This window comes from Conger conger, chromosome 18 (genome assembly GCF_963514075.1).
Source record: "Conger conger chromosome 18, fConCon1.1, whole genome shotgun sequence".
Classification (NCBI taxonomy): domain Eukaryota; kingdom Metazoa; phylum Chordata; class Actinopteri; order Anguilliformes; family Congridae; genus Conger; species Conger conger.
The window spans coordinates 10190448-10209934 of NC_083777.1; the positions used below are offsets into that span (position 1 = coordinate 10190448).

The 19487-nt window shown below is 45.6% G+C and overlaps 1 protein-coding gene across 1 annotated transcript; it reads right to left on the reverse strand.

Moving 5' to 3' along the window:
- Positions 1-5923: 5923 nt before the first annotated feature.
- On the reverse strand, positions 5924-18724 carry LOC133118232 (SERTA domain-containing protein 2-like). Its single transcript, XM_061228059.1, has 2 exons — positions 18326-18724; positions 5924-10502 (listed from the first exon to the last, which is right to left on the reverse strand). The coding sequence occupies exon 2, from the start codon at positions 10496-10498 to the stop codon at positions 9527-9529; it is 972 nt and encodes a 323-aa protein (XP_061084043.1). The 5' UTR covers positions 10499-10502; positions 18326-18724; the 3' UTR covers positions 5924-9526.
- Between the last annotated feature and the right edge of the window lie 763 nt (positions 18725-19487).

Below are 19487 nucleotides of genomic sequence, written 5' to 3' on the forward strand. Positions count from 1 at the left end.
GGCGGTGATGCGTAATTGCCTGTAACGTTAGCCAGTGATGGTGATCGTCACTGCAGTAGCGCGGTGTGACGGATCCCGTCATTTAGCGTTGCTGACCTGGCAGTATCGGGAGATAGCTTGGCGAACAGATTGGAGACATTGGAGTGATGGGACGGGGCTGGAGTTGCAGTTCTAATCGAAAAGATTCTACTTCTAATCTAATCGAATGCTCCTTGCAGGCATGCGTGAACCTGCAGGCTGTTGCTTCTCAATTTGATTCAACTGAATTAAAGTGCGGAATCGTCATACAAAGAAAAAGGGGGGGAAAAAAGCCAAATCCTCTAAATATTTTAGTTTGCAATGTAATTTCTTAGATTATTTCAGGCCAACCCCCTAGAACAGTGATCACCAACCCTGTTCCTGGAGATCTACTGTCCCTGTAGGTTTTCACTCCAACCCGAAGAAAGCACCTCATTCAATTGCTTCCGATCTCATTCAGCTGCTAATTAGTAGAATCTGGTGTGCCAAATTAGGGAAGAATTGAAAACCTTCAGGACAGTAGATCTCCAGGAACAGGGTTGGTGACCCTTGCCCTAGAACAAGCATAAGAATATATTGGATTTGTGTATACATTTTGTGTGTGGCCGCCCTCTTCTGTACACAAGTAGTATTGCATGAGTTTTAGAACATCACGTGAAGCTCGAGAATGTCCTGGCCTTCTAGGAAACGTAAAAGCATTGAACTGTTACAGTTTTTTTAGAAATGGTTTAAAAAGCAGTTGCCATCAGCAGTCACTAGAGTCCCTTCACACACACCATTAACATGCTCCGCGTCTGAATCAGTGTGTCCTGAATAACTGACGAGAGCACGCGGTTATATTTAGTATTTCTCGATGACGACTAATATTTCTACAACCAAATGCGTAAGCAGGTGCTTCTACTTAAAGGCCTTGGCTTCCAAGTAACCCAGGGTCTGGGAGCAGGTGCCTGGCGAGGGGAACCATGGGTTGGGTACTTTGATGAGGTCATCAGGGGGGGAGTTATGTTTGAAGATGGGTGATTGCCAGCATGGTGGGAAGCACGTCATTGGTGGATACATTCAATGGGAGTGACTAGGCCTACTGTTGTTGGCTCACCTTTTGGGGTTCCTGAGTCTGTTCCCGGGGTGTTCTCCAATATGTTTAGAACAATCTACCAGCTGGCTTTCTTATAAAACTGCCGGACAGTGTACCTAAGTGAATTGTTGCAGTTTTAAAGGCCAGAGATGGCCACAACATGAACAAATGCCGATTTGATTTTGTTTTTGACAGCTTTACAGATTTATTTTGACATGTGCCTCAGACTTTTGCAGAGTACTGTATATCACCCTTGTGAGCCTATGCTGATGCTGTCCAGCTGCTTCACAGCGATTGACACAACCCAAGCATGACCCTGAGGTATCCTGACCACTGGGCCCCGTCCTCTCTGTGCCACCGTTACTGACTAAGACACTGCGGAGCCCCGTTCTGACCTACTGTGTATCTGTCATCACAGAGATGTACTTAATGAACGCTCTGATGTAAATATAGGCTAATTACTTCTCAGGGTTGACTGACACAAATCATTATTAACCAGATGAGAATGTCAAGAACTCCTTAACCAGAATTTAAGATAATTTTGACCTTAACTCCTGCCATCAACCCCCAAGCCAAGAACATTACCTTCTGTATTATTCTGGCCAGCTAATAAATGGCACACTAAATTGTAATGAATAGTGCTAGTGAAATATAGACTTCTGCAAGTCTGAAGAAAGCATGAGATGTGTCACAACAAGTCTTGCCCTCAGATCTTGTGAAGTCATGTTTGAATAACTGAATATGGCAGCAAAGTCTCTAGTTGCTTGCTTTTCAAATATGAAACTCTTTTAGTAACATATGAGTTCACACTGACCCAAAGCATATATCATTCTTTTAAAATGGCAAACCCACATCTTACAAGAAAAAATAAAGAAGGTGGAGATTAATCATACTGTTTATGTTGATACAAGGGTTGTCAGAAACTGGAGCAACTTTCAAATTATATGATAAAAAGCAAAATAAAATGGAAACATGTTATTGCTGAACATTTTCAATGGTCTTATGCAATTAAAAAACTGAAAAATTTATAGCCCAGTGCGTGTACCTTTGTCCAGCCTTAAGTGTGTTCATGCATGCAAATTTAATGTGCGTATATTTAACAGAAGCACAGTGTAATTAGGATAATGTTTCTGCTGCTACTACGTTGTCCTTCCTGTGCAGAGAGTTTCCATTCTCTTCAGCTGTTCGGGGGAAACAGAGCGCAGGTGGGTCCAGGGCTGGCGCCATTCGGGCTCCGTGGGACAGACCACACAGATCCTCAATGAGAGTGCGTGGAGCCAGACTTATTTTCATGACTTGCTGTGGCTCCTCCTCTTTAATATAACCTTCCTACTCTGGCTCCCCCTTGTGGGAAACATAGGTTATTGTCCTCTATTGGACCTGTCGGATGGTCATTTATATGCACACATTATTGTGAATAAAGTAAAAAGAAAAAGAAAAAGAAAAAAACCTATTCATGGTCATATCCCAAATGAGCGTAAATGTGAACATCTTGAAATGCAATGGCAACTTCTATTCCTGTGTTTCTATCAGTGTCCAAAATTAGCCCTGTGGGATATGCATAAACTGACCTTGAAATTTTCAAATTATAGATGCTCACTGCATAACCTTGTGCTGTTATTTAAATAAATAAAAAATCATTTGGCTTATTGCCAAATCTCACTCACATGAATGGCCTCATTTTCTCAGCAACTTTTTTTTAAGGATATACGTGGCTTTTTTCTGTCCAGAAATCACACGGTGTCTTCAACAACTGAACCAGAATCCCCATGTTTGGTACAAACTGCACGCACCAGATCTGGCATGATACAGTGTGGGAACTCCAGGTTCTAATTCAGGGCACGTATTCTGACATACGAATCAGCTGTCCTTCAGCCATTTTAGGACATTAATGAAGTTAATCATGTCTGCTGGTGTATCCCTTAAACACAGAGATATCTGGGGCCTCTTTCACAAAAAAGGGTTACTGAGTTAGCCAGATAACTGCACTGAATAAAACCTGGAACCTCCCAAATCTGGAACAAGGACCAAAGTAAAAAGAGCTGTTTCGGCTTTTAGTCTGGGTAGTAATCTGGCAAACTCCAGTAATCCTGCTTTGTGGAACAGACCTCTACTTGAATTCCAGTGGTAGTGCATTCTCAATACTAAATATCTCACCTGCCCCTCTCATTCTGGGGAATAATTTGAATGAGTCACATATCTGTGCAGCATTGCGGGAGATTTGTGAATATTGTCTGTGCCAATCTGCTCAGTGTTTCCATATCCAGATTGGCAGCGTTGCTTTTAATGATTAACAGCGGCTGACCTTTAGCTCTGGCCTAATCTAACTGTACTTTATGTGCGTTTGCTAGAGAGCTGTGGGGCTATTGTGGCTTTTGTGTGATATTTGAACACTTAAGATCTTTATTGTTTTACTGTGGTGGGGATGGCATGGCTCCTGTGCTACGTGTTCAGTAAATATACTTTAAATCACTTCAACCCAGTCCTGGTCCTGGAGAGCTACAGCTACAGATATTAGGAGGTATTTTTTCACACAGTGAGTGGTCGATGTGTGGAAATGCCAGTGCATGTAGCGGAGGCAGAAACACTGGAGGTTTTCAAGACCAGGCTTGATTCAGTGTTAGATTCTATTTAGCTTTTAGGCAAACTTGGCAGTAGGTACACTTAGCGGTAGGAAAAGACGAGCATTACTAGGCTGAATGGCCTGTTCCATTACCTCATGTTATGTTTTTTATGTTATGTTATGTTAGGTGGTTTTTGTTGTTACTCTACACTTAATTAATCCGTTGATTACACAGTTCACTCACCTCACTGGGTTACCTGGGCCTCAACAGGGTGCTGAATTTCAGGAGAAAGGCAAAAACCAGCTGACCCAGTAGCTCTCCAGGACCAGGGTTGGAGACCACTGCTTTAACGTACTAGCCGCTGCGCATACGAGTTGCACATAACGCAAACCATGTTGTAATTCAGGTTTTAGACTAAAACAACTGTTTAAGTGTGTGTGCGCACGTGTGCACTGGGGTTACTGTAAGAGTGCAGAAACTGGAGACCTCGTGCCGATGTGTGCAGTGGGGGAAGAGCTCTCAGAGTCACGTGAGGACGAGTCCGCAGCCAGAGCTGTCTTTCTGCATTCCAGCCAGCGGGGGCAGCAGAGGCACTCTGGCTGTTATGTAAAAGTGCGGCCCGCTGCAGGAGTGTCCTGAGGAGGGAGGTGCTGGAGGAGGGGGGGGGGGGGGGGGCAGCTGTGCAGAGGCAGGGCTTCAGGCAGCAGTGAGTGGGGAGGCGCTGCCCTCTTACCAGACCCAGAGGAACTGGATCTTTCCAAATGTGAGGCGCAGTGGACCTGACAGGAACTGAGGGAAGGTGGGAAGGAGTGTCAGAGAGAGTGAGAGTGAGAGTGAGTCTGAGTGTGTGAGAGAGAGAAAGAGAGAGTGAGAGAGAGAAAGGGAGAGTGAGAGAGTGTGTGTGAGAGAGAGTGAGAGTGAGAGTGAGTCTGAGTGTGTTTGAAAGTGAGAGAGAAAGGGAGAGTGAGTGAGAGAGTGAGTGTGTGAGAGAGAGAAAGGGAGAGAGAGTGAGAGAGAGAGAGTGTGTGTGTGTGTGAGAGAAAGAGAGAGTGAGAAAGAGACCGAGTGTTAGAGTGAGAGGGTGGGAGCAATGTTTTGGACAGCTTGGAGCCCCGTTCATTCACTCCCACTTCCGCAGTCAGCCATTTAAGATGCAGCTTGGCTGCCATATAGATGTGTCCACACATTCAGCCTCATCAAGAAGGGAGCAATCCCTTCATGTGTCCTCTCACCAACGGAGTCTGACCTACACCTGATTTAGCTTGAGCACCAGTCATGCAGGTGCTGTAACAAGCCCACGCTTTAGTAGGATGCATTCTTTAATGTAACCATGGCATCATAACGGTCTGGGCTCAATGTTGTGTTCACGCACACAGGCATGCACACAGATGGCTTTTAAAACATTTTTTTTTCATTATTAAAGAGAATCAAAGATAATTTATACATACAAACTATTTCATGAAGGAAAAGCAGATATAATCAGCCTACATAACATGCTGGATTACACTGTAACAACGGGCTCCATTTTCAAATCCCTGCTGCAGTTAGTGCATCGACTTGTCGCATTTGAGTCAATTCAATATCTGATAACTAAGTGTGTGTGTGTATGTGAGCTCATTGCGTGAAGCTTTAAAGACAGTTAAAAGTTTAAAGATCACTCTGGAGCGTGGCACCGGGCCCCTCCAGCTGCAGAAGAGGCAGACGGGGTAGGCCTGGCGGGAGGAGCAGGCCCCTCCAGCTGCAGAAGAGGCAGACGGGGAGGCCTGGCGGGAGGAGCAGGCCGTCTCCAGCGCCTCGGCCCGCGCTCTGACCCCCCGCTCCCAGCGTCCCAGCGGGGCGGCGCTGAGGCTGAAAATAGCGCCAGCACACCGCCGGGTGAGTCACGGGAGCCAAGCAGCAACTGTTCATGCAGGAGGAGGGGGGCTACGGGGCGCTCGAGGAAAAGGCGACACAGGTCCATAACTGGACCGGGCCTGGGTTCAACCGTGAACCCGGCCTGGATTGAACCAGAAACAGTGTGACACGCTTTATGAACACATTTCAAATGCTATACTACAAGTACTGTATTTGACAAGTGATGGATTGAGTACACGGGTGATCATTGGCGACAATGATGATTTTACTCTGTATTGAAAGTGTAATATTTGTGAAAATGTAAAAGTGAAAATGTAGTATTTCTCATTAATCAAACACAAAAAAACACAAGCTATATTCTTTTTATATTATAGTTTATTGTATAATATAAAACTACAAAAGTAAGACTGTTTCAAATTCATATACACCTGACCATTGTAATAGATACTATAGTCCGTAAGTTGACGCAAATACAGTAGTCAGTGTTGATGCTTTCGTCCCCGCCTCCACTGACAAATATCTGGGTAATATTGCATAGAAAAAGGCACAGCTCCAGGGTCTATGTAAAATACAGCCTGCTTTATGGAAGAGTACCCACACCCCACACACACACCTCTCCCAAACCCAGTCCCCTCAAGCAACACCAAAATCCACATGCGGTCGCACACCCAACCCCAACCACGCACCCAAATTTACTGCATATAACCATTTTGCTGCCTAGACCAGCGTTTCCCAACCTTTTTCCTTCTGCGGCACAGCTTCCAAATGTACCACTCTCAAAAGTGAGTAACACGCCCGACCTCTCCTGACGTGTGGTGAGCACCGTCACAAAATGGCTGCCGTTGTGTCACCCAGGTGGGTGCTGCACGTTGTTGGTGGTTGAGGTGAGTTTCCCCCTCATTACTGAAAAAGCGTTTTGAGTCTGAGAAAAGCGATATATAAATGCGATTATCTATCGATCCACCCATCTATACTGAGGCACAGCGGTCGGGAAACACTGGTCTTGTCCGCGGGGATCAGCAGAACATCACTGCTCAAAATGAAGGTACAGGAGAAACCTAGCACACTTTCCTCGTCTTAAACATCTCAGCACAGTTTGGCATCGATGGCTGACAACGCCGTCTCACACGGCGAGCTTACATTCCCAGACCTCGGTTTCAAATGTTTGCGAGAACAAAGTTGTATTAAATTGCATTGTGTTGTATTGTGGCTCCAGTCTTTCCCCAAGGACACAAAACTGACGCATACACACTGAAATGAGACACCGTCGTCACCGTCTGATTGGTGTTAAACCAAGGACCGGTACAGATACCACACCAATTCACCAGTGGGGGGAAAAAAAATGCACTCAAACATGGCTTTCACCCAATTTCCATAGATAATATAACATTCCTAAAAGAAGAAAAACACTCCTACCATACATTCTGTACACATTACAATCCCGATGTTAGCACATAAATATAAATATATTTACACAGGAAACAAATAAATAAACTGAACAATCACTTCAAAACCAAAATATTTTAAACCATTAAACTTATTAATTACATATTAATTAGTAATAGTATTGCATGTTGTTCGCCCTCTTCGTCACTGTTGAGCTGCTCCCCACAAACTTAGTCAGGGGGACACACATTATTTCCCAAAAGCCTTTCTGTCACTGCAGATTCCACCAGTCACAAACAGAACAGACTGCAGTCACCAGGCAGGGCCATGAGTCAGCAGTTATGGTGTGGAGTGCCCCTCTCTCTCCAGACCTCCGCCATTTTAAAACAGACAAGATCCTATTGGTAGAAATGTGTACTGTAGATGTCATCACTCAGGTACGAATTACCTGTCCGACCCACTGGACTGTCATGCGATCGACTTAAATCCAAGATGGCAGGATGTGTATTTTGGTGCACATTGTAGTTGAAGTTCTTGCGTCTCTTTTGGATACCAAAAACCCATAGATACCTGGGTTCTGTTCATAACTGTAATCTCTGTGACAAGCTTCTAGTTTACTTGACAACATTTATCTTTGCATTGAGAAAAGCAAGAACGTGCCACAGAAATTAAGACAGTCCTAGAAGACCCTTTGACAGTGCATTCTGGGAATGCTGGATGCCATTGTTAATGAGCAGGGTACAGGAAGTGTGTTTTTTGGGGTTTTTTCTCAATACAAATAAAGGGAATAAAGCAAAAAATTGGCATCGAGCAACCACTGACTCCTAGCCTCCATGACTGAGACGCCATCATCTTACATGCTTCAAGTGCTTTGTCACAGACACCTGCGTACTATCCCGAGTGCTATATAGTATGTGTGTATATAAAGCAGAATGCAACTCACTGGTCACCTTCAACATCTTCCATGGACCTCCCCAGTACTGTGCTGCCACTTACACCTCCCTACTGGCCTCCTCCTGACTCCTACACTCCCCGTCTGCTCCCCGAGGCTCCCAGCGTCTGGGCCGGCCTCCTCTCCCCTAAGGTCCATCCTAAAGACGACTGAGAAACTACACCGCATTTCCACCCTGCCTGTGCGCAGACCGTAACGCATTAAAAAACAAAAAACGATAAATTCATACGGGAGTTACTTGTGCGGAACCGATGTTGTTCCACCGTTACTGGGCCACAACCCAATCGACAAAATGCGCCCGCGTACCGTTAAAAAGGCGTGAACTGTACGATGCCTAAAAGCTATTTTGGCAGCAGGCGAGATGATTTGTCGCACATAGATCTTATGGCGTACACACCATGATAGCCCAGATGTGAAGGAACGTGGTTTGGTGCATTTAGTGGTTGGAAAGCGATAACTTATGCAGCTTGTTACACAACGCTTATGAGTGTTTGTTCTGTGAAATGGCATGCTAGCGCCTCTTCACTGAAGAGTCGTACATAATTTAGCTTGCTTGGTTACCTTCCTTACCGCTGTTGACTGATCTACTGGACAGCATTTATTAGGTCAGAGAGAAAACCCACTAATAATTGTTAGTTACTAATTAGTTAGCCTTCAATTATTTTCAAACTAAAATATCAATAAAAAACAGCCAATTATACCCAATAAAATAGAGATTTTTAAACCCTAGAATAAAATTCTGATGGCATGGGAGTAGTTTTTTTCCCCTCATCAGTACTCTCACATTGAGTGAATGAGGAGCATAGAGACTGAGGAAGATATCTGTTCAGAGATGTAAACAAGTAGAATTTCTTTCACCAATACTTTGAAAAGTCCCTCTCATGCTGAATTCCGACAGCTTTACAAAGGCAGTAAAGCTTTATATAGATTTGGAGAGTGTGTCCTGTAGTCGTAAGTCAGGTGACGTTGCATTAAAGTTCTACATATTCTTGTCAATTTTTGGGTCAGCTAAACATAGGAGCTCTGAGAAACAGTCATATCAAAATATGTGCTTTTCATCAATGTTAGAAAACAATATTCTCCATTCAGAGATTTGATAGAAAAATACAATTCCATGTGTACAGCAGTTTGAAATGGACACTCAGAATACTACAACCAGTACCAACCGACTGGTTCATCAAGAGGAACAGGAAACTACAACAACCACAATAATAATAATAATAATAATAATAATAATAATACTTTTCTCAAAAGTTTCTGACAATGAGAGTAAATGAGAGGATGAATGAAACAGACACACATGCGACTTGCTTTGTACACCCCTTGTGCTTGGTAAAAGTTCATTCAGAGAAGGGGGGGGGGGGGGGGGGCAACCAAGTCTTTAAAAGGTTATTGCATTTTTTTTCAGTGACATTTAAAAAAATAAAAAATAAAACGACAAGTAAAAAAAGCGCTGGAATTTAAAAAGTGGTTATGTGACAGATGAAAGGCACTGAATTAGCCAGAAGCCAAGAGTTTGTCTTTTCGTTTTTTGGAAAGCGGAGGACAGCACATGCACAGTATGGTGTAGTAGCATCAGGTGTCACCGCTGTTAGTCATTTCAACAGTTCTTAGAAAACTGTACAAAAACACACAGGTGAAATAACAAAAAGTTGTTCTTTTGCGTGGTTTCTGAGATCAGGAGCCCACCAGAACCTCCATGATGTGGTCCAGCTCGGTGAGGTCCATTTTAAAGGGTGGGCTGGGGGCGGGTGGGGCGGGGGTGCCCCCGTAGGGGGACAGGGTCTTGAAGAGGTCGTCCGCCATCACCACGGGGGCCATTTTGGAGGCGCTGACCCCGGCCGCCGTGGTGCAGGGGTCAAAGTCGTACATGGAGGTGTCGATGTCTGCGAACAGGATGTCGTCCAAGGCCAGGTCAGTGAGGAACCCCGAGGAGGAAGAGGAGGAGGTGAGGTCCAGCCCGCTGGGGGGCAGGGAGTCCATCAGTCTGGACTCCGCCTTGGTGGCCACGCCCGATCGGCCCTCTAGCTGCCACACCAGCCCCTCGAACTTCTGGCTGCAGGTCTTGCTGCAGTCCTTTGGGTCGGACCCAGCTGGGGGCGAGGGGGGTGCGGACGGCAGGGCGGGGGAGGAGGAGGTAGTCGTAGTGTTCGCGGCGGCAGGCGGACAGAGCTCCCCGATCTGGCCCACGTCTGTGGAGGCGGGGGGCGGTCTGTGTGGGGGCGGGGCGGTGCAGAAAGAGGAGGCGTCGTCCTCCAGCAGGGAGGCGGGGGTGAGGCAGGAGTCCGGGGGGGCGAGCGGGGGCGGGGGCGGGGCCAGCGGGGGCGGGGCCTCACAGAAGCCCTCGTCCACAGGGTCCTCGGGCGGGGCGGAGGGCGGGAACAGCATGGGCCGCGCCCCGCCCTCGCGCCTCAGCTCGTCCTGGATGCGGTGCAGCATGTTGTTGATCAGCACGCGCCGGGCCAGGCTGGGCTCGGGCGCCGCCCGCTGGCTGTACAGCTTCATCAGCGAGATGTTGAAGATGGTCTGCCGCTGGAGCGTGTACGACACCTTGGACGGCCCGTCCGCCGGCCCGCCCGGCGCCAGCGCTTTGCCTTCCACACCGTCCTCATCCTCGTCCAGCTTCCGCTTCACCCCTTTACCCAACATAAATCTGCAGCAGGGACACAGCACGCCGTTAATCACCGCGGAAAAACCTGCCCACAGCATACTACCACCTACAACATGTAGTGATGTTTTAACCCTACGAAGAGCAGGTTCTCACAGTTCTAGAATTGTTTTCAGTTACCAGTAGTGATCATCAAATGGTAAAATGGTCAATGGTTGGCATTTATATAGCGCCTTTACAGCCAAAGCGCTGTACAATTGATGCTTCTCATTCACCCACACACCAACGGCGATTGGCTGCCATGCATTACATCATTACATCAGCATTAGAATGTTAAGTTAAGAACATTCTAGTAGTGATTGTTACATCAGCGTTAGAATGTTCAGTTTTAAACATTCTAGTAGTAATTGTTACAGTACCGTTAGAATGTTCAGTTAAGAACATTCTACTTCACTATTTGCGATCTTACACTTTAATGGTTCATTGCTTGATTGTTAGAAAGATAGGATAAATGTATGCACTTTCAACCAATGAAGTGCTACACAAAACAAAAGCTGGGACATTAAAACACTTTAACAGTTTGTCTAATAACATGGGTAAGCATTCTAAACGTCGGAATTAAAAATATAACAAATGTATTGTTAAAATGGGACAATTTATACCTTTAAAGGTTTGGGTCTCCAAACAGCTCACATAACAAATGGATGTGTCATTTACGGTGTTAATTCTAAGGAACCTTGTGTGAAGCAGCAGGGCTGGCAGTCTTACTGCATGACCAGTGACTCAGCTTCTCCTGTACAACTGGTCACGTGCTGAGAGATGCATATGAATGAACACCAGGACCATTACTGTGTGCGTGAAAACGTGACACACACTCCACTCACTCACACACCCTGAAAACAAGGCTCTGCCTACACAAACCCAGACTACTTTCAGTCACCACGGCAACAAAACTCAGCCTGGCAGAGAGGATCATGGTCTCTGCGACAGGGTGGGAATTCAGCGAGATTCACTGACTCCCTGAATCACCAGAATCAGCAAATCCAACCAAACCAGGAAAAGAACCTTCACCTCTGCTGTGGGATTTATGGAATACTTTTTCCTTCTTTCTCTCTTTTCATTAATCTTTTGTTGATTTGTTGATTTAATTGAGAATCTTCCTACACCCTCACAAACAAGTACCTCAGGATATTTAGCATTGTATTAAGTCACATGTACAGAAGGCAAACTAGCTTCATAACGATGGGCTTCAATAGGAGTCATGATTACATTCAATCTGAAAGGAAGCAATGAACACAGCCTGACTGACCGTCAGAGGAGAATGAAACCGTGGAGCACTAAGAGAGCAACAGCTTCTTACTGTGACCTGAAAAAGGCATCACACACACACACCCTCCTTATGACTCTCCCCACAAGCATTCCCGTTAAGCACTGCGGAAGTGCTGCGGCGTTCCCGAGTCTAATCCCGACCGACAGGCTGTGCGAACGCGCCTTTAACCCCGGCCGAGCCCGCTCCTCCAGGAAGTGCAGGCGGCCGGGCCAGTCACCTCGTCGCCTGTTACCATGACGAACTACGTCAGCTGGGAATCAACCCAGAGAGAGGGAAACAAGGACAGATTTTAACCCTTTGAAGAGGTGGTTTTCTGGAATGTTTTTATTTTTTTTATATTTTTTTTTTCAAAAAAGTCAGTGTTCTCGAGCTCCATTGCTTAAGCTAACATTTTAGTTGTGGTTGTTACATCAGCATTCGAATGTTCAGCTAGGAACATTCTAGTTGTGGTTGTTACATCAGCATTAGAATGTTCAGCTACGAACATTCTAGTAGTGGTTGTTACATCAGCATTAGAATGTTCAGTTTGGAACATATTACACAGAGGAAAAATGACTGTAAAAAAGACACAGAACTGTCTGACAGGACAGAGGTCTAACAACTGCCAAAAAGTACTGGCACAATTCAGTCAGAAGTAGACAGGGAGACATTAGACATTAGACTGAAACAGAGACAGAATCAGTTCAAGTTTGTCAATATGAAGTGTTTATGTAAAGCTTTGGCAACACATAGGCTAGATCGAAATATGTCATTCCAATAATGCATTTTGAATTTAATTATGAGAGACAGAGAGAGGGAGCGAGAGAGAGCTTTTCAGGGGAGAGGGGAAGCAGCTGTACGAGTCATAGTGACTCACGGCAGAGACCTGCAGTAGGGACTCGAAAAACACCACCAAGGCCCCGCTCCTCGGCACAACTCCCGCCCCTCCACTCTGGACACTCTGGCGTATTGGTCATGAGCGAGGCCTGCTGCAGTGTGATTGGCTGTGAACGCTTAAAGGCTGTGTGGGTGGGAGGGGTATGGGGAGGCAGTGGCTGGGACAGAGCCTGACACACTCTCCTGCTCCACTTCCTGACTGTCACCCGACACCCTGTGTGACTGCCAGGCACGTGCGCTAGGCTCCGCCCCTCCAATAACCCTCAGCGGCACTTCAGAGAGTCTCCAGGCACGTCTTCCTCCACTCTCAGGCCTAACAGTGCGCGATCTCACACACACGCACACGCACACACATGCACACACGCACAAGCACAAGCACAAGAAAAATATTTACGTGTGGGACTTTCCGATTCAGAAATTCTGAAACTTCCCTTGAAGAACATAAAAAACTTATCTGGCAAACCCCTATTCCAGATTACAGTGTAAAAGCAAAGATACTAATTTCCTGCGAAATGTTAACTTAACCACAGCAACCGGTAGCAAGGTGAAGTATTCAAAAATGTAATCAAAATAATAAATAAGACATCGGCAACCCAGCAGAGACAACAAACTCTCTCACTCAAAGCTTCCAGCAGCACCTCGTCACATACAGATGGAACCTGAAACAGGGACTCAGAACTACAAACAACAAGAACTACAACACAATGGAATTGTGCTTCCATTAGACTTCCTGGCACAGAAGTACTCCACTTTGCACCAATCAGGACAGCAGTATCCCATTTCTTCACAAGATGGCAGACAATCTGCTGGTGCATAAGGCAGATAGATATATTCTCTAAGAGCCGTGTGACGACATAAAATTCTCCTATTCTGAGGTTAAAATATGTGCACCTTTCTCGCTCTAGGGCTACATGACGTTTCATGCTCTCGCTCTCATCCGATTGGCTGTGCCTGCTTCCTGTTAGGCAGCAGCAGGCTTGTTATTGGACAGAGGTAACAGAGATCAGTGCGTGCTTCTCTGTCTGCTTGATGGGAAGTCTGCAGAATCAGAGTATTATTGTACCTGCTTCTAGTTTACATGTCACCATTTCTAGTTGCGACATGAAGAGGCAAAATAACTGGGACAAAGTTGAGGATTGTAGGATTTAACAGGTATGTGCAGCAGGATCTACAGGCTGCACTATCATCTATAAATGTAGAAGACAAGCAGACAAAAAACAAGGGTACAGAAGCTGGAGTTTCCAGTGATATTATGATCCTGTAATTGGATATCTTCGTCTGCATGCCTCCCCTCCCCCTCCTCTCTTCGCAGTGCTATTTCAGGTCCTGAGGGCAAACGCATGCGTGCGCAGCCACACACACACACACACACACGCGCGCACACAGACACGCACACACACACAGACACACATGTAAACACACACACACAAGCACTACACACATAAACACACACACACACACAGTAGCACCATACAAACATACACATACACACACACACAGACACCAATTCAAATACACACAAGCACCACACACACACACACACACACACACACAGTCCACATCAGTTGTATGAAGCCTTCCGCACACGTGCACACAGAAGAGTCCAACCCCACCTCCCCCACATTCCACTCAACATGAACCCTGGCCCAGGACTGCCGGTGGACCCAGGCTGCCACAGAGCGGTGAGATGAAACAGAAGCGGTCGATACAGTAGGACAGCGTGTCCCTGGGAGAGAGGCCAGTGACAACGCTAAGCGTGAACACGTAGCACCTTTCACAAAATAACTCAATTCACCGACCACAGTTCAGCGTGAGCCTACGCTTCGCCCCGTCTCCTCCTCGGCGGCCGAGGGTTCCAGATGTAATTACGTGCGAACGGCGAAAGCATTCCGAATCTAGGGAGAACATCGACAACGGTCGCTAACGAGAGGCGGCAGATGTCAGCAGCTACGCCGGATGCTAGGCAACGCGCATCGGCGATCGCGAAACAACGTCCTCGCAACATTCAGGTGCCGCGCAGAAGAGCAGGTGGAGACACGGACTAAATTAGCGTCAGCATTTATCCGCGACAACTTTCAGTGACATTTGACAGGGTTCCGCTAAGGTAAACTGGCTAGGGGACAAATTAGGTACAGGTTAAGCTGAGGACAGGGTTTGACGTAGCACTGCATTAGCAGGGTAATTAAGGTTGCATTTCCTCACAGCTAGTGATTCACACAGGCAAGAAATTCAGGTGCCTTGAAGGAAACAGAGATGTTTTCTTTCTGCTCTACACAGCTGTATAAAAGTAGCCTACCTTACACCTTGGACAGGCGGGTTAGCGTACTTAGCCAATGTCTTCCCTCAAGTGTTTAAAAAAAAAAGCGTAGACCCACTTGTTTGGAAAGGGGCTATACAGGGTGAGAAAACACAGACACTTCAGACACTTGGAAGTCAGGTCACCTGGAAAGTATGTCCCTGGTAGCACCCCGGATCCATGAACAAAACAATACATAGGCCTCAGTATACCTATACAGGCAATATACAGCCTGTATGGTTACTTGCTACCGGCAAGCTGGCAAACAAATAAAATAAAATAAATGAAGCATATATTGCTGCTGACTAAAAATCATATCATATGCTATTAGAGGCAAAAAAAAACAAAAAAACAACAACCATTCGTTTTCATGCAACATCAAAGCACATTGTGTCCCATGTAGACGTTTTTTTCTTTTTTGGTGTATGGTCGGCTCCTAATAGCCAGCGCTGGTATTAGCTGCCTCTTGATCACTGTGGCCCCCATCGGCATGGAGCCACACAAAATGAACACTGCAGTCCGAATTGAGTTTACTTTCATCGGTGTCCAGCAACCTGTTTGCCAGCGAGTCTATTTCAAAACGTTTGTACAGCGCTTGCCGTACACACTCCCTACTTGAAAACGTTTGCAGTGGCTGTGACTACTTTGATGCCAACTGCCCTTTTTCGAGCCTGTGGCAAGCAAATGTTATTACAACGGGAGCCAATCAATCAGTCCATTAGCCCGCTGGTCAAGAGGACGGTGCCTTTCTGGAGAGCCACCTCTCGCAGTCAGCCGCAGACCGTCTGTATTAAAGACCAGCCGAAAATAAACTGGGCTGGAGCAGCACTGCTGTGACATAACTACATGGCACCAAAGATTCCCTACAGTAACAAGATACCCCACACACACCACAGTGGTGGCGGAGCTTAAAGCTGAACGGTTGTAACTTTTCGAAACTGAAATTAAACTTCTAGGACGACTGAGCCTGGAACTCCTCAGCTGATTATGGAAAGCCATGAGATTCTCCCTAACGGCATTTAACAATTAATACCATCTATTACTACACAAGCCAGCTATGTATAATCCTTCATTTAAACAGGGGATGCCTCTCATTGAGAAAATGTCTCTTTTTCAGAGAACGGATTCAAGTGGGGAGAGTGAGAGGGAGAACATAGGGGAAGCCCCAGGAGACGTTTTCGGGCTAACGGTCTTGCTCAAAGGCTCTTCCTTCTTCATTCAAGGACCCCGACTTCATTTCTCCAGCCAGCGTCCCTTATTGCCCACCTTGGGCTCAAACCTGCAACTCGGGCAGTCAAGCGACCTACCACTAGGCTGTAGCGCATCATGGCCGTTTGAAAATGTGTAGTACTGCGCACAACTGCCCTCAGCCACGATCACACAAACATGGTGCAGGTCCAAACAGAAGAGGGTTACAACAAAGATTGGAAATGAATCCCAGATTTACACCACCTCGCAGATTTCTGAGTCACCTACATCAATTCAGCCTCAAAAACAACCCAGGTCTAATACATAAGTGTTCAGATGAAACCGAACTATAAGTTTCCAAGAGCCTCCTGCACTAGGATTATCCAACCAATTTATTAGAAAAGAGACCGCATTCAAATGTATCCTATGAGTTATGGATCAAGGCACTGGAAAACAATGAACTTTAACAAATGAGGACTACCAGTTCGCAAACGTAGGTGCACTTTGATCCCTCGGGGACGTACAAATGTTGGTCTTTGGACCATGAAATCACCCGACAGCGGTGTCCCACTACAAGACCCACTGCCTGCCCTAGCCACAGCTCCAATGAGCCACATCACACTCGGTATTCCTACAGGGGGGACATGCCGTATTTTGCCTGTATTCCACAGAAGAGTTAATCATGGTAAAAAATGACGTGACAGTTAAAATATACAAGTACTCTGCTCTAACGAAGACAGTAGATGAGTAGAATCGATTATTATTTTACAACGGCCAAAAACTCTCCACTTAAATAACAGATGTGGAATATTTTTAAGACTTTAATTATACATTTCAACAATACTACACAGTAAAAATAACTTACTCATTCGGCCGGTTGTAAAGCATGAATTAATTTGCAGGGGGAAACAAAAACCAGATTTTTTTTTGCACATAACTAAATCACGTCACGCAAATCTCATAGATAACTGACAATACAATCGCCGCAATAGCGGTCCTGGCCAAAATGAATGCGTTACACTCAAAACACATCCACACTGCTTGGCTAAACAGGCGAATCGCGATACGTTGCTTTTAAACTTCCTGTACTTGTGCATGCGAGTCACTAGTACACTAGTCGGTGCCAAAGTTTTCCAGATTATCTGTTAAACAAACGGCCCGGTCAGTCAAATATACCAGCTACTGGTAAACGAATGGGGTCTTTAAAACAAACATTTAATTAAATACACATGCAAAAGAGTACAATCAAATGCATGCCTAAATGCAGATTTTTTTTCAGGGCATCTAACTTAAGAGAAGTGGTTGACAAGAACGCAAGAAACGAGTCCCGTTTTGTTATCATACATGAAGAAATTCTTGAAGCGTAAGCGTATAAACTGGAATACATTATAATCTAAAAGCCTATTTATACATTTTCATGAAAGAAGCAACATAACACTATGGCTTCGAGGTCGAATACGGTGCATTTGTGATAAAGCTAGATAGCTAGTCTAGATAGTAGTTTGGTTACATCGACCAATTCGGACGTAGGCAACTTTACAATACAAAATCAATCATGCTCCGTATCCGACTTAGTGAGCGTTCAACGGTGTAACCCTTTAGCCGGCTAGCGGGCTAGCTAAGGACAAAACCGAAAGAAAATCGCCTAAGAGCAGCCAAATAGCGATTCCGCGAACAGCTATCCAGCTTATGCTTCTAATCGAATGCATCGCCAAACACTAAAACATAAACAACTCATGCAAATGACATAACCTACCATGCTTTCCATGACACTGCAGCCAGCAGTAGGCTAGAACGCAAGTTTACTCCAAAATTACAATCAGAAGGTCAACCGCCACTAAAATAGCTTGCATCGAGATCGGGACTGACACCTCTCGCTAGCTACGGTAGCACGACGTTCGTGCAGCTGAACTTTGGCTACAGACCAACACGAGCTTGCGATAACCGCCTGACCACAAATAACCGAAAAATACTTCTCATAAAAACAATAGTAACACTTATATTTGTAAGCGTTTCCTGGATATCATCACAAGCTCTTACCTATGAGATATAAAAAGGCAAACAACATTTAACGTTACAGTAATTCCAACAACATTATCGAGTAGTTTGCAAGCTAAGTTGACTAGATGCGCTATATTTAGCCAATTTATATTTCAGATGTCTGAAAGCTGCACTTACCACATTTAGTCCCACCTGAGGTTTTAAGTGAAACATCGGGATTACTCGTTGGTAAATAGAGCTTGTTTAAAAACTAAACCACTGCGTCCACTATACCCTCCTTCGCTACATTGTCTTCAGACTCTGCACTTTCCAGGCGACAGTGAGCGAAGATCCACAGGCACACAATGGCGTTCCGGTGCGGAGAGACAAATTCCCCACCACTGGTTAGCCTGCTAAAAACCAAGACAGTGCCGTCAGCTGCGCTAATGCTGTCCCCGAAAAGAATGACGTATAGTGAGGCTTCAGCTGTGCAGTACGCCGACAACACTGTCTGGCTTTGGTGAGTTCCGCCCCTCATACACACTATTGCTCAGCCTGCGTCCTTTCTCCTCCCCCTCCTCGTTTGCTCCGCATACACTTAGCAGCTGGGAGAGGGACCAAGCAACCGCAACGATAGCCAGCCTGCTACATATGCCCCTTCTTCGCCTAAGTAGCCAATCAGAGAGGACTCTGGGCTTTCCTCTCCCGGTCGCTCATGGTTCATGCATGTGCCTTTATCCCATGGGGAAAAGTAATGCTTATTTTTTTGTGCCCTTGCGAAAAAGTCCTATCTGTGTGATACCAGGTCCATGTACGAGTTTACGGTGGGCTACAAAAACTTCAGTATTGCCTACGAACAATATCAATATCATAGGCTACAGTCAGCGACGCTGAACGGGCGTATCTTCATAACGCACCACGCCGCGAGAAGCGGCCCTGCAGAGAGAGCGAGCGACCACAAATATTTGAAGCATTCGAGTTATTTAACAAATTGAAACCGGTCAACAACTTCACTTACTAGACACATTAGTATTTGCATAGAGCAAAAGTAATTTGAACATTTTTATTTATTTCTACGTACTGTTTTAGTCAGACCAAGCAATGTAAAATACAGTCATGCAACTACCAATGGGACAAAAACTATAACTGTTTTCTAATCTTTATCAGCCAGCTGTCCCCTCCCTGTCTCTCAGGAAAGCAGCTAACTTGTTAAAAAAAAGCTTCCTATAGTGTAGTACAATTCAGGTCCATCTGATAATTTACCTTTTCCCCCATCTTAATAAAAATTGGCTCTTGTAACACAAGTGCCACATGTGGACTGTGACAGATGGACAGGCCTATGCCTCCACACTGCATTAGC

Excerpts from the sequence above, each read along its gene's own strand:
- LOC133118232 (XM_061228059.1), bottom strand. The coding sequence starts at position 10,498 with ATGTTGGGTAAAGGGGTGAAGCGGAAGCTGGACGAGGATGAGGACGGT.